This window comes from Suricata suricatta, chromosome 3 (genome assembly GCF_006229205.1).
Source record: "Suricata suricatta isolate VVHF042 chromosome 3, meerkat_22Aug2017_6uvM2_HiC, whole genome shotgun sequence".
Taxonomy (NCBI): Eukaryota; Metazoa; Chordata; class Mammalia; order Carnivora; family Herpestidae; genus Suricata; species Suricata suricatta.
In genome coordinates, this window is record NC_043702.1 from 31205265 (window position 1) to 31218676 (window position 13412).

The 13412-nt window shown below is 39.0% G+C and overlaps 1 protein-coding gene across 1 annotated transcript in view; it reads right to left on the minus strand.

Annotated features, from left to right (window-relative positions):
- LOC115287514 (cytochrome P450 20A1) overlaps positions 1-12821 on the minus strand; it is a 47365-nt gene extending 34544 nt beyond the window's left edge. The window contains exons 1-4 of the mRNA XM_029934035.1: positions 12655-12821; positions 9374-9423; positions 8750-8916; positions 5783-5925 (exon numbers count right to left, since the gene is read on the minus strand). Of these exons, the coding sequence (XP_029789895.1) occupies positions 5783-5925; positions 8750-8916; positions 9374-9423; positions 12655-12726 (432 nt within the window). The 5' untranslated portion in view covers positions 12727-12821. The remainder of the gene's footprint in view (positions 1-5782; positions 5926-8749; positions 8917-9373; positions 9424-12654) is intronic.
- Positions 12822-13412: the final 591 nt, after the last annotated feature.

Consider the following 13412-nt stretch of genomic DNA (forward strand, 5'->3'; position numbering starts at 1 on the left):
TATGACCCAGCAATAGCATTGCTGGGGATTTACCCAAGAGAGACAGAAATGCTGATGCATAGGAGCACATGTACCCCAATGTTCATAGCAGCAATGTCAACAAGAGCCAAAACATGGAAGGAGCCTAAATGTCCATCACCTGACGAATGGATCAAGAAGATGTGGTATATATTCACGATGGAGTACTACATGGCAATGAGAGGGAATGACATATGGCCTTTTGTAGGAAAGTGGATGGACCTTGAGGGTGTCATGCTGAGCGACGTAAGTCAGGCAGAGAAGGACAGAAACCATATGTTTACACTCATAGGTCTAGCAGGAAAACAGGAGAGACCTAATGGAGAACCAGGGGGAGTGGAGGAGGGAGAGAGAGTTGGGGAGAGAGAGGGATGTAAAACTTGAGAGACTACTGAATGCTGAAAATGAACTGAGAGTTGAAGGGGGAGGGGGGGAAAGAGGTGGTGGTGATGGTGGAGGGCACTTAAGGGGAAGAGCACTGGGTGTTATATGGAAAACATTTTGACAATAAAATATTATGAAAAAAAATAAAAATTAAATAAATTAAAATAAGAATTGCATTTTGAAAAGATCTATTCTCAGGGGTTTTGAGTCTTAAAGTCCACAAATACAAAACAGTGCTACCTAGAGTTCATGAAATTGAATGAGGGAGAAAAATCTTTATTTTTTACTAACCTCTGGTTGAAAGTTAGCATTTCTTTTCATTGTGAATATAGGCCCTTTGACTGTCATTGATACAAATTTTAAATATGTTCACATCATATTACACTTATTATAAAACTCTCAAAATAATGGTTTTGTCCCTCATAATATCATTACTTTAAAGTTATGGAAGTTTTGGGGCACCTGGGTGGTTCAGTTGATTAAGCATCTGACTCGATCTCAGCTCAGGTCTTGATCTAAAGGTTATGAGTTCTAGCCCTGCACTGGCCTCTGTGTCCCAATCAATCACTTTATGAAAATTTTGTACCCTGTGATCCAGCAATAAGAATACAAGGGATACATGCACTTTGATGTTTAAAGTAGCATGTTTTGTTTTTAAATTTTTTTAATGTTCATTATTTATTTTTGAAAGAAAGAGACACAGAGACAGAGCGTGAGCAGGGGAGGGGCAGAACGAGGGAGACACAGAATCCAAAGCAGACTCCAGGCTCTCAGCACAGAGCCTGGCACAGGGATCAAATCCACAAACCATGAGATCAAGACTTGAGCCGAAGTTGGATGCTTAACTGACTGATCCACCCAGGCGGCCCTAAAGCAGCATTATTTACAACAGCCCGCGTTCATCCACTGATAAATGAGTAAAGAAGATATGGTATATATGTATGCAATGGAATATTAATCATCCATAAAAAGAATGAAATCCTGCCATTTGCAACAACATTGGTAGAGCTAGAGAGTATTATGATAAGCAAAATAAGTCAGAGAAAGACAATACCATATGATTTCCTTCATATGTGGAATTTAAAACACAAAACAAAGCAGCAAAAGGAGGGAAAATCAGAGACAGTAGCAAACCAAGAAACAGACTGAACTGTACAGAACAAACTAATGGTTACCAGAGCGGAGGTAGGTGGGGAGATGGGTGAAATAGGTGATGAGAATTAAGGAGTGCACTTATTGTCATGACTACCAGGTGATGTATGGAAATATTGAATCACTATATTATATACCTGAAACTAATATAACACTATGTTAACTAACAGAAATTTAAGTAAAAATTTAAAAAAAATTAAAAATTGGGGGTCCTAGGAGGCTCAGTTGGCTGGGAGTCCACTCCTGATTTCAGCTCAGGTCATAATCTCACCGTTCTTCATGAGTTCGAGCCCAGCATTGGGTTCTGTCTGCTCTGACTGTAGGGAATCTGCTTGGTACTGTCTCTCTCCCTCTCTCTCTGCCCCTCCCCTGCTCATACTCTCTCTCTCCCTCTCTCTCTCAAGATAAATAAATAAAACTTAAAAAAAAATTAAAATAGAATCCATTAAATGTAAAAACTTAATTAATTGAAAATATGGAAGTTTTAGAAACATTGCTAGATCTTGTTATATAATGCATTAATAATGATGTAGAGAGGAACCTAGGTGGCTCAGCCCATTGAGCATCTGATTTTGGCTCAGGTCATGCTCTCACATGAAAGTTTGAGCCTCACATCAGGCTCACTGCTCTTGGTGCAGAGCCTGCTTCAAATCCTCTGTCCTTCTCTCTCTCTGCCCCTACCCTGCTCACATTCTCAAAAATAAATAAAACATTAAAAAAATAATGATGATAGGCATATATTAAAATATCACAAATTTAAAAAATATTTTTATAATTATGTTGTTTTCCTTTGTAGTCACACATATTTTTAAGTTTATTTATTTATTTTGAGAGAGATAGCATAAAAGCAGGTGAAGGGCAGAGAGAAGGAAAGATAGAATCACAAGCAGGCTCCACGCCATCAATGCAGCGCCCCCATGTGGGGCTCAAACTCACAAACTAAAAGATCATGGTTTGAGCCAAGATCATGAGTCAGATGCCCAACTGATGAGCCACATAGGCAGCCCTGTAGTTATACATTTTTTTCAATGTTTTTTATTTATTTTTGAGAGACAGCATAACAGGGGAGGGTCAGAGAGAGAGGGAGATACAGAATCGGAAGCAGGGTCCAGGCTCTGAGCTAGCTGTCAGCACAGAGCCCGATGCAGGGCTTGAACCCACGAACTGTGAGATCATGACCTGAGCTGAAGCTGGACACTCAACCGACTGAGCCACCCAGGCGCCCCAGTAGTTACACATTTTTAAATGTTATTCTCAGATGGATTCCATAGGTTTCACCAAAAGTACAAGGGGTATGTGTCATAAGAAGAAGAGTTTAAGAACCCCTGCAGAGGAGAGAAACGGATAGGGAAGAAGGGCAGAGAGAAGTTAAAAAAACAAGCAATCAAGGTAAGATTATGGAAGCTTAAACTAGGATGGTGGCAGTGCTGATGGGAAGAAGGAGACCAATGAGAAAGGTAAAACTGACAGGACAGACCCTTTCCAAATGTAATTATCAAAGAAAAATGTTATTAAAATGCTCAAAATAAAATGGAAATTAAAATGCAGAATCTAGGGGCACCTGGCTGTCTTAGTCAGTAACGCATGTGACTCTTGATCCTGGGGTTGTGAGTTTGGATGTAGAGATTACTTAAAAATAAAATCTTAAAAAACAATGCAGAATCTAAAACTATCAACATAGTATGATGCTGATTAAATACTCTTGTGTACAGAAAAGACTAAAATGATAGAAAGTACTTAAAATGTTAAACATGGTTATTACTGAGTAATGAATAGCATTAAAAATGTTTATTTTTTCCTTAGGACTTTGCTAATTTTTTCCATATTTTGTAAACTGAATCAGAAAAAAGTTAACATAATTTTAGTTATTCTTGGGAAAATTCTAAAGACATGGAAAAATGTTTATGATATGTTTTAAGGTGAAAAAGTATATAAACTGTACGTACAGTATGATCTCAACCATGTATATATCTATAGTGATATCATGAATGATTTCTTTGAAGTTAATGTTTTCTGGGGCACCTGGGTGGCTTAGTTGGTTGAGTGTACAACTTCAGTTCAGGCCATGATCTTGAGGCTGTGAGTTCAAGCCCCATGTCAGGCTCTGTGCTGACAGCTCAGAGCCTGGAGCCTACTTCAGATTCTATGTCTCCCTCTCTCTCTGTCCCTCCCCTACTTGTGCTCCGTCTCTGTCTGTCTGTCTCTCTCTCTCTCTCTCAAAAATAAACATCAAAAAAAATTTTAAAAATAAAGTTAATGTTTTATATAGCAACCATACATTAATTTTATAAATTCCATTATTAAAATTTTTTTTTAATGTTTATTTATTTTTGAGAGAGACAGACCATGAGCATGACAGGGGCTGGGGGGAGGCAGAGAGAGGGGGAGACACAGATTCTGTAGCAGACTCCAGGCTCTGAGCTGTCAGCACAAGCCCAATGCAGGGTGTGAACTCACAGACCATGAGATCATAACCTGAGCTGAAGTTGGTCATTCAACCTACGCCGCCCAGGTGCCCCAATTCCATTATTTTTCATTTATTTATTTTATTATTTTATGTTTATTTATTATTGAGACAGAGAGAAACAGTGCATGAGTTGGGGCGGGGGACAAAGCGTCAGAGAGGGAGACACAGAATCTGAAGCAGGCTCCAGGCTCTGAGCTGTCAGCACAAAGCCCGATGCAGAGTTGGAACCCACAAACTGGGAGATCATGACCTGAGCCGAAGTCGGACATTTAACCAACTGAACCACCCAGGTGCTCCCAAATTCCATTATTTTTAAAGAGCACTAATGGAGACATTAGTTTTGTACAGAAGAAAGGGTTCTTTAAGATTTAAAATGACAAGAAAGAACAAGATTGAGATGGATGGAGTTTGCTTGTAGGGAAATAGGATTTTGAGGGAATTTCTTTTCTTTTTTTTTTAAATTTTTTGTAATGTTTTATTTGTCTTTGAGAGAGACAGCATTAGCAAGGGAGGGTCAGAGAGAGGGAGATACAGAATCCAAAGACTGGCTCCAGGCTCTGAGCTGTCAGCACAGAGCCCAATGAGGGGCTTGAACCCACAAACCGCGAGATCATGACCTGAGCTGAAGTCGGACACTTAACCGACTGAGCCACCCAGGTGTCCCAGATATGGAGGGAATTTAAAGGTAAGGGACTCTATAGTCTCAGCAAAGCAGGAGGGAAAGACACAGCAAGCAAAGGGGTTTGTTAGCAATACTAGAGTAAGGGTGAAGGTTTGGAACAGTGCTATTGGGACACAGAGAACTATCAGCACACAGGGCTCAGCTAAAGGATCTTTAGGGACAAAAAGTAAATAGTATGGATTAGTATTGTTCTCAAATTCGGTAAATAAATCATTTGTGGAACATTTAAAAAATGTTAAATCCCTAGGTGTGCCTGGTGGCTCAACTGGTTGTGTCCAACTTTGGCTCAGGTCACACTCTCAGTTGGTGGGTTCAAGCCCTGCATAGGGCTCTGTGCTAACAACTCAGAGCCTGGAGTCTGCTTCAGATTCTGTGTCTCCCTTTCTCTCTGCCTCTCCCCCACCCGCACTCTGTCTCTCTCAAAAAATAAACATTAAAAATTAAAAAAAAAAACATGTTGGGTCACCTGGGTGCCTCAGTAAATTAAGTGTTTGATTTCAGCTCAGGTCATGTTCGAGAAGATGCTCATGAGTTTGAACCCCCGTTTGGGCTCTGTACTAACAGGTTGGAGCCTGAAGCCTGCTTCAGATTCTGTCTCCATCTCTCTGCCCCTCCCCTGCTCATGCTCTCTTTCTCTTTCAAATATAAAACATGAAAAAAATTTTTAATAAAATAAAATAGAAATAAATTTTAAAAACTGTTTAAAAAATGTCAGATTCCTCTCCCAGTATAATTTAGTTTTTTCTATGCAGAGGCCCAGTAAATCTGCAGTTTTAACAAGAGAATGTGTATTGAGCTTATATCAGGTTTCGGGACTGGTTTAGAGTCTGGCCTGACCACAAAGGACAAATCCGTTGACACAGAAAATTTGATCAGATTCTCTCCATTCCCATCATTCCAACTTATACAGAAGAGTACAGGTGTGAAGAGTTCTATTGTTGTTTGTTTAAGAATTTCAGGAGAATAAAAATCAGCTTAGAAAGACAAGAAAAAAGTAGCAAAGACATGACACACTAACAGTCAAAAATATACTGTCATCTGTATTCTACAATTCTGGGCCATACCTCTTATCACCTTACCTTTAGCAGGAGAGCAAAATTACTCTGCAGAGAATTAGCCACACCGCTTTCATACAATTTTTTCTTCATGTGGTTTTCATTCACATTCCCACCACCAGATTGATACCTTAATAATGACTTAAGCATGGTTTCAAAAGGGTCCGCTGAAACAGACAAATTAAACATTTCTGAATCAAAGTGGACAATAGAACTGAAAACAAACAAAACAACAACAATAAAAACTCTAGCAAAAAAATAAAGAGATCAAGGAGGTCGGGGACTGACTGTAGTTAAGAGCATGGCAACTTTCTTCCCAATTCCCTTCGTTATCTTTCCTAAATACAAATAGTTCAAGAGGCAATAAAAACTGGCAAGAATACAATATCCTGACTGGCAATTACACTATAAATAATTAATACTTAATGTAAATCTTCTACCTACATGAAACAATAGCTCTGATTTTTAAAAAATCCATTGGTTTTTAAAAAAACTCATTCCACTGGTTTTAAAGCAAAACTGCTGTTTGTGTGTAATGGTCAAGTATTACAGTTAAATTTATTTAGCTGAGTTCAGAAAATTTTTTTCTTTTTCATCCATTTTTTAAGTGTTTCTTTAATGACTATATTGTTTTCATACCAAAAAAAGTCAATGTAAACAATTAAAATAACAGTAAGATACAAAAGAAAATTCATCTAAATTTCACCAGAGAGATGAGATAATGTTAAACATGTTTGAAACTGCCTCTTTTTTTTTTTTTTTTGAGAGAGAGAAAAAGAAAGAGAGAGAGAGAAGGAGAAAGAGAAAGAAAGAGAAGGGACAGAGGGAGAGAATCCCAAGTAGGTTCCATGCCCAGCCTAGAGCCCCAAACAAGGTTCAATCTCATGACTGTGAAATCATGACCTGAGTGGAAATCAAGAGTTGCCACTCAATCAACAGAGGCACCCAGGTGCCCCAATGAGACTGGTGTTTTGTTTTGTTTTCTATAGCTGTTAACATTACTTAACAGAAAAACAGAAAAATGTCAGATTTTGCAAAGAATACAACCTTTCTTTCAGAGCACTCCTCCCAGTTCATTAGTGTGATCATTTAAATGTTTACATGCTTCTCCTACTCCCCAGTATTACACTACAAACTTCACAGGAGCAGAGACCATGTCTGGTTTTACTCATCTTTGCATTTCCTGACAAAGCCATCCTTCAAGGTTATAGAAAGCTTAGTGATTAAGAGCACAAACTGAGGCCAGACTGCCTACCTTCATGTCCCAGCTCTATCACTAATGAGTTGTGTGATCCTGGGCAAATGACTTAACCTCTCTGTACCTGTTTTCTCTAATATCTAATTCATAAGGTTGTTCTAAGGATTAAATGAGTTAATTTCTGTAGATGGCTTACAAGAGTGTTGGCATATAGTAGGCCATACAGATATTTGATAAACAAAATACATCATTATATTAAGGCTTGAGTATATTTTTTCATTCAGCCACTAATTAATTTGCTTCAAATTTTTATTGTAAATAATATTAATGTCTTTTCTTATTATATGAATATCAATTTATGATAAATTCTTTATGATAGTATTATTAATTCAAAGATCCTGCCAACCCTCTCTCCCAAGTTTATAAAATATTTCAATTCCATGTTTGCCTATTTCCCTATCAACAATGCATTTTGCCAATATTTTTCATATCTTCCAAGTCAGATAGGTAAAAATTTTATTTGCATCCCACTAATTATTAATGAGGTTGAAAGCTTCATTTGCATATTGGCCATTTTTATTTCCTCTTTCTTAATTACCTAGTTTTGGCCCATGTTTCTATATCTCCATTTTATTTTTATTCTCTTATTAGTTTTTATTTATATATATAAAGTTTATATATATGTAAAGTTTTTTAAACTTTTTCAAAGTACCTTCTTAATTTACAGAAATATAGTAATCAACCAGTACACATCATGTGTAGTAATCTCTGTTTTTTATTGTAATGAAATTTCTCATTTTTATGTAGATTCACATAAAAATTTAAGACAGAGTTACCTGTCTTGTGCTTGTTGGCTCCTAGATCTCATGTTACAGTAAGAAAAGGCTTATCAACACCTATCCCCAACTTAATATATAACCACGTTTTCTTCTAATACTTTTTGGACTTTAAATTTTAATAATCTGGAATTTATTTTGATATAAAGACTAAGGCAGGGATGTAGATTTCTTTTTTTCCAAATAACTAACCAGTTTTCCAAAACCGTTCATTACCTTTCCCCTTTATCAAAAAATGCTCTCTTTACCATGTATACTTGGTTTGTCTGCTGGACTACCTACTCTACTCTATCAATCTGTCTAATTTGATCACAATACAAGATTCTTTAAATTAATCTAGATTTATAGTATACTGCCCTACTTGATGGTACAAGTATTCCTCTCATGAATATTCTTTTCTAGATATTTTCTGACACCTCAAGTACCTTTACTATTCCAGATGCACCCTGGAACTATTTTTTTCAAAAAATATCCTGTTGGAATTTATCCTGAGATTCTATTGTATATACCTATACATTGAGGAGAAAAATAATCATTTTATAATACTGTATCTTCAGTGAGGTATTAATTATACAAACCTTAGCATAATGCCTGGCACATAGTATAAATCATTTAATAAATGTTAGCTCGTCCTACCCATGAATAATGTATGGCTCTTCATGTAGAGATGTTTATTCTTTTTTTGTTTTTTAATTTTTTAAATGTCTGTTTATTTTTGAGGGAGAGAGACTGAGCACAAGCAGGAGAGGGGCAGAGAGACAAAGAGACCCAGAATCTGAACAGGCTCCTGGCTACAAGCTATCAGCACAGAACCTGACACGATACTTGAACCCACGAACTGTGAGATCATGACCTGAGCAGAAGTCGGACGCTCAACCGACTGAGCTACCCAGGCGCCCCAAGATGTTTATTCTTAAAAAATAAGGAACAGCTAATTAGAAAAAGAATTAAACTTACATGTCTTATTGGGGTTGATATGCTGCTTCAGGACATCAACAGTGCCCAGACTAACCACAAGGCGCCTGCCAAACCAGAAAGAGACCACAGGCCCATATCTCTCATGCAAATTAACCAGGAACTCATGCAAACTTCCACTGTTCACAATATCTGGAAGATTACCATCTCTGAGAAAAGAGCAACATTTGACAAAATAACTTGGAAAAATAAGAAATTTAACTTGGAAGAATCAGAAAAAACAGTAACTGATTCTGAATTAACTTTGTCAACAGATGAGAGCAGAATTGCATGAAATGCAAATTACTACTGCAAAATCTAAAACTTAAATTTGACTTCTCACCTTTTGTAGTTATATTTAGATATGTATTTTTCAATGTGTTGAGAATTTATAACAATTCAAACCAAGCACAGAGTTATACAAGGAACATCAGGTAGGTAATGGAAAATGATCCAATTTTTGCAACATCTCATTCTGAGATAGTAATGAACACCATCATAGGCTGATTTAAAGGAATTAAATAAAACATGTAAGCTAAAAGTATGGTTTATTTTGATACCAAAAATTAAGAGTTAACTTTACTGAATTCCAAAAAAAAAAAAACAAAACAAAAAAGAACTACTCACTTTTCTTCAGTTGGAGCAATCCCTGGAATTCCCGCAGCTTGTCTAGAAGCCTTAAGGAGAAATATAAAAATAGTTTAGTATAATGACTTAGTCTGTAACATGTAACTTAATACAAAATATATAATCATATGGATTATATATGTACATAGATGAGATATTTTGCCAAAACATCTATAGGACTATGTGATAGCTTTCCAATTTGGTTGAATGTTGAGATTTGTTTTCTGTTTTAAAATACAAAACTGGGTTCCTTGTATTTAAAAGAATAATCTTAATATTCTGCACTGTGTCAATTAAACTAACAAGACTGAAAACTTTAACATCCATTCTACATCAACTAATATATAATGAAGTACCTTTTGCATTGTTGTTTTGAGTCTACATATAGCCCCTTCTCGCTTAGCTTAAAAAAAATCAATGTCATGCTTACAATTTCATTTCTAAAACTGTTCTCCTCTTTCTAGTCAAAGAATTTACCAAAATACAATACAATATTAATCTTTTGCTTTAATGTAGTCATTTAAAAAATTATTTTAGAGAAAGCATGCACAAGTAGGGGAGAGAGGCAGAGGGAGAGAGAGAATCTTAAGCAGTTCCATGCTCAGCGTAGAGCATGACTTGGGGCTCAATCTCACAACTGCGAGATCATGACCTGAGCTGAATCAAGAATTGGACACTTGACTCACTGAGCCATTCAGGTGGCCCTAATGTCGTCATTATTGTCAGGGTCATACAGTCACTGAGGTGTGTGTCATACAAATAATAAAATAATTCATAGCAAATTGTTTAAGCAACAACCTCTAAAATGAACTGGGGAAAAGTATGGGAAATTTTAATATTTTACAATTTTATACTGGGTTTATAGTTGCTGTGTTTTGGGATGTTATTTTTTACTTAGTTTTTATCTTATGACAAGTATATTATTCTTATAGTAAGACTTTTTTTTTTTTTATCATTTTTTTGATGTTTATTTATTCTTGAGAGAGAGAAGGAGACAGAATCCGAAGCAGGCTCCAGGCTTCGAGCTGTCAGCACAGAGCCAGAGGCAAGGCTTGAACCCACAAACTGTGAGATTATGACCTGAGCCGATGTTGGGACACAACCAACCGAGCCACCTAGGCGCCCCAACGTTTTATAATTTTTAAATAGACTAAATATTTCTAGGAAAAATAACCTAAAATATTTAATCCAGGATCAATTCTGAATTCTGTCAATGATTCTAATATTAATCAGCATTGATCTATCAGGCATTCTGCCCTTTTTCTCCCCCTAATTAACATTACATAAGTGAATGAACAAATATTTCTTGAAAATTTATTTTTTATATCTTAATTCAAAGATTTCCTTTTTTATGTTTAATTCCAGTATAGTTAACATACAGTTAACTATACATATTAGTTTTATGCGTATAGCATAGTGTTTCAACACATTTGAACATTTAAAGGCTCAACTATGTTCCATCATGTAGTAGAAATTGCCTAGAGCCACCTGGATGGCTCAGTTAAGTGTCTTATTTTCGCTCTATGCATGATCTTGCAGTTCCTGGGTTCCAGTGCCCATTGGGCTCTGTGCTGACAGCTCAGAGCCTGAAGCCTGAAGCCTGCTTTGGATCCTGTATCTCCTTCTCTCTCTCTGCTCCTACTCTGCCTATGCACTTGCATGTGCTCTCTCTCTCTCAAAAATACTTAAAACATTTAAAAAATTTTTTTAAAATGGCACAGGTCATGATATCATAGCTCACGAGTTCAAGCCCTGTGTAGGGCTCTGTGCTGACAGCTCAGAGCCTGGAGCCTGCTTTGGATTCTCTGTCTCCCTGTCTCTGCCCCTCCCTCGCTCCCATTCTGTCTCTCTCTCTTTCAAAAATAAACATTAAAAAAAGTATTTAAAAAAATTTTAATGTTTATTTTTGAGACAGAGACAGAGTGGGAACAAGGGAGGGACAGAGAGAGAGGGAGGCACAGAATCCGAAAGAGGCTCCAGGCTCTGAGCTAGCTGTCAGCACAGAGCCTGACACGGGGCTCCAACCCAGGAACCATGAGAACAAGACCAGAGCTGAAATCGGATGCCCAACCTACTGAGCCACCCAGGCGTCCCTAACAAAGTTTTTTAAATTGCATTAAAAAAATTGCTTTAAGGAAATTGCTTAATCGTTTTCCTACTATACTGCAGTAAAACATCTCAGCTATTTGTTTTCTTTCTTTTGTTTTTTCATTAATATAAGTAGTGCTATAAAAATCTTTGTACAACTTTACTTTTTTTCTCTTTTGGGGTATTTATGCCGAAAGAGAAATACTAGATTGAATGGTACTAACTAAGGAGTTTTTCAGTTTCTGCTAAATACTGAAAGAATGCTATCTAGGTATATGTCACTTGTGTTTAACTGATAACAATAAAATCTACACTGTAGATTTATAGACTGGAGACTGTAATTCTGTCCTCCAGTCATCAATAATGTACACTTGTTAAGTTTAATATTATAAATAGGGAGAAAATTAGAAAACACCACCTTGTTTTGGAGACAGATTAAGAGATGACTGCTCATTGACTAGCTTTTCTCTCTCAGAATCACCCTCTGAGGCTAATAAAGGCAAGCAGATAAGGCTACGAACAAGATTCAGAGCCAATGCAAAGTAGCGAGGTCAAGCTCAGGAACTAATCCACCACAGGCCTCATTCCACAATTCCATTTGCTTCCAAGGCCCTGCAAAGAGCAAGACCGGTCTGGGCCGTGAGGACTTTGGATTTCAGTAACAACACAAGGAAAGACACATGGAAAGGCGGGAGACGAAGGGGGGCGGGGGGAAGCCGAGAGAATCCTGGTAAAAGAAAGAGGAGTAGAGCACTCTCGCACACCCAAGTTTCCTTCCGAACACCCGGGAAATGGAATTTGGGTTTGGCAGGATTACTGCCAAAAAGCCACCCCAAAGTACTCCTCGTTCAGCCTGTGACATAGGCGTGGCAATGTCGGGAGCAAGGAGACAGGGACGCAGAAAAACAGCCGTGAGCCGTGAAGCGGCCAAGCGCCCTTGATTGTGCCCGCCCGAGGGGTCGTCGAGGCGCCTGCGCCACTCTCATCCCCGCGCAACCCGCGCGCGCCCAGCAAGTTGCGTCACGCGCCCGCGAGCTGCAGCAGCACGAAGCGGGAACGGTAACGCGAGCGGGAGCAAGAGCCCTCCCCTCAGGCCCGCCCCCTGCGGCCCACAGCGCGCAGAGCGCCGCGACTCCGGCAAACACAGAGGCTGGGGCGGCGGCCAGAGTCCCCGAGGCTGAGACGGCGGTTACCGGATAGAGGTAGAGCACCGCTGCCACCAACGCCAGTAGGAAGGTAACGGCGAAGATCGCAAAGTCCAACATGGCTCTTCCTCTAAAGAGCCACGTCTCCCATCCCGCGCTCCGGCAGCAGCGCCTCAGCCTGGCCAGCTCTGCGGAATGGGCGTGTGGACGGAGACGTCCCGCAGGACTTGCGAGCCAATGGGTCCACCGGGGGGGCGGGGCTGGCAGGGAGAGCAAGGGAGCGCCGGAGCCACACCCCAGGGCGGAGGTGGCCGCGGCCACGGCCTCAGGGCACGCCCACGATTTGGGTCGCTGCTGCAGGGCAAAGTGGGGTCCATGCTTCTAAAACACATTAGGAGTTATCATCGCTCTGCCCCGACCAACACTTGTCCCAATGGTTTTAGGATTAAAATCCATAAACCAAAGATTCTTACAGTGTGGCTTCCGCAGCAGCAGCAGCAGCAGCAGCAGCACCGGGAAACTTGATAGAAATGCTGATTGTCTTCCCCACCCCAGACTTGCAGATTCCAACAGTCTGGGAGCGAGAGGGGTTCCGGAATCCGGTTTTATTTAACAAAGCTGTTAAACACCCAAGCTCACCTGGACCGGGGTGTCTGAGAGTCGGGCATCGTTAGATGTACCTTGTTTGGAAAAAGAAATTATTTAAAGTGCTAATAAGTGTGATTCCTTGACACTTTCTCGTGATTGAAGGCAGCGAACTGTTCATTTATGGATAAGATTTTCTGACACTGCTAGAGTTTCAGAAA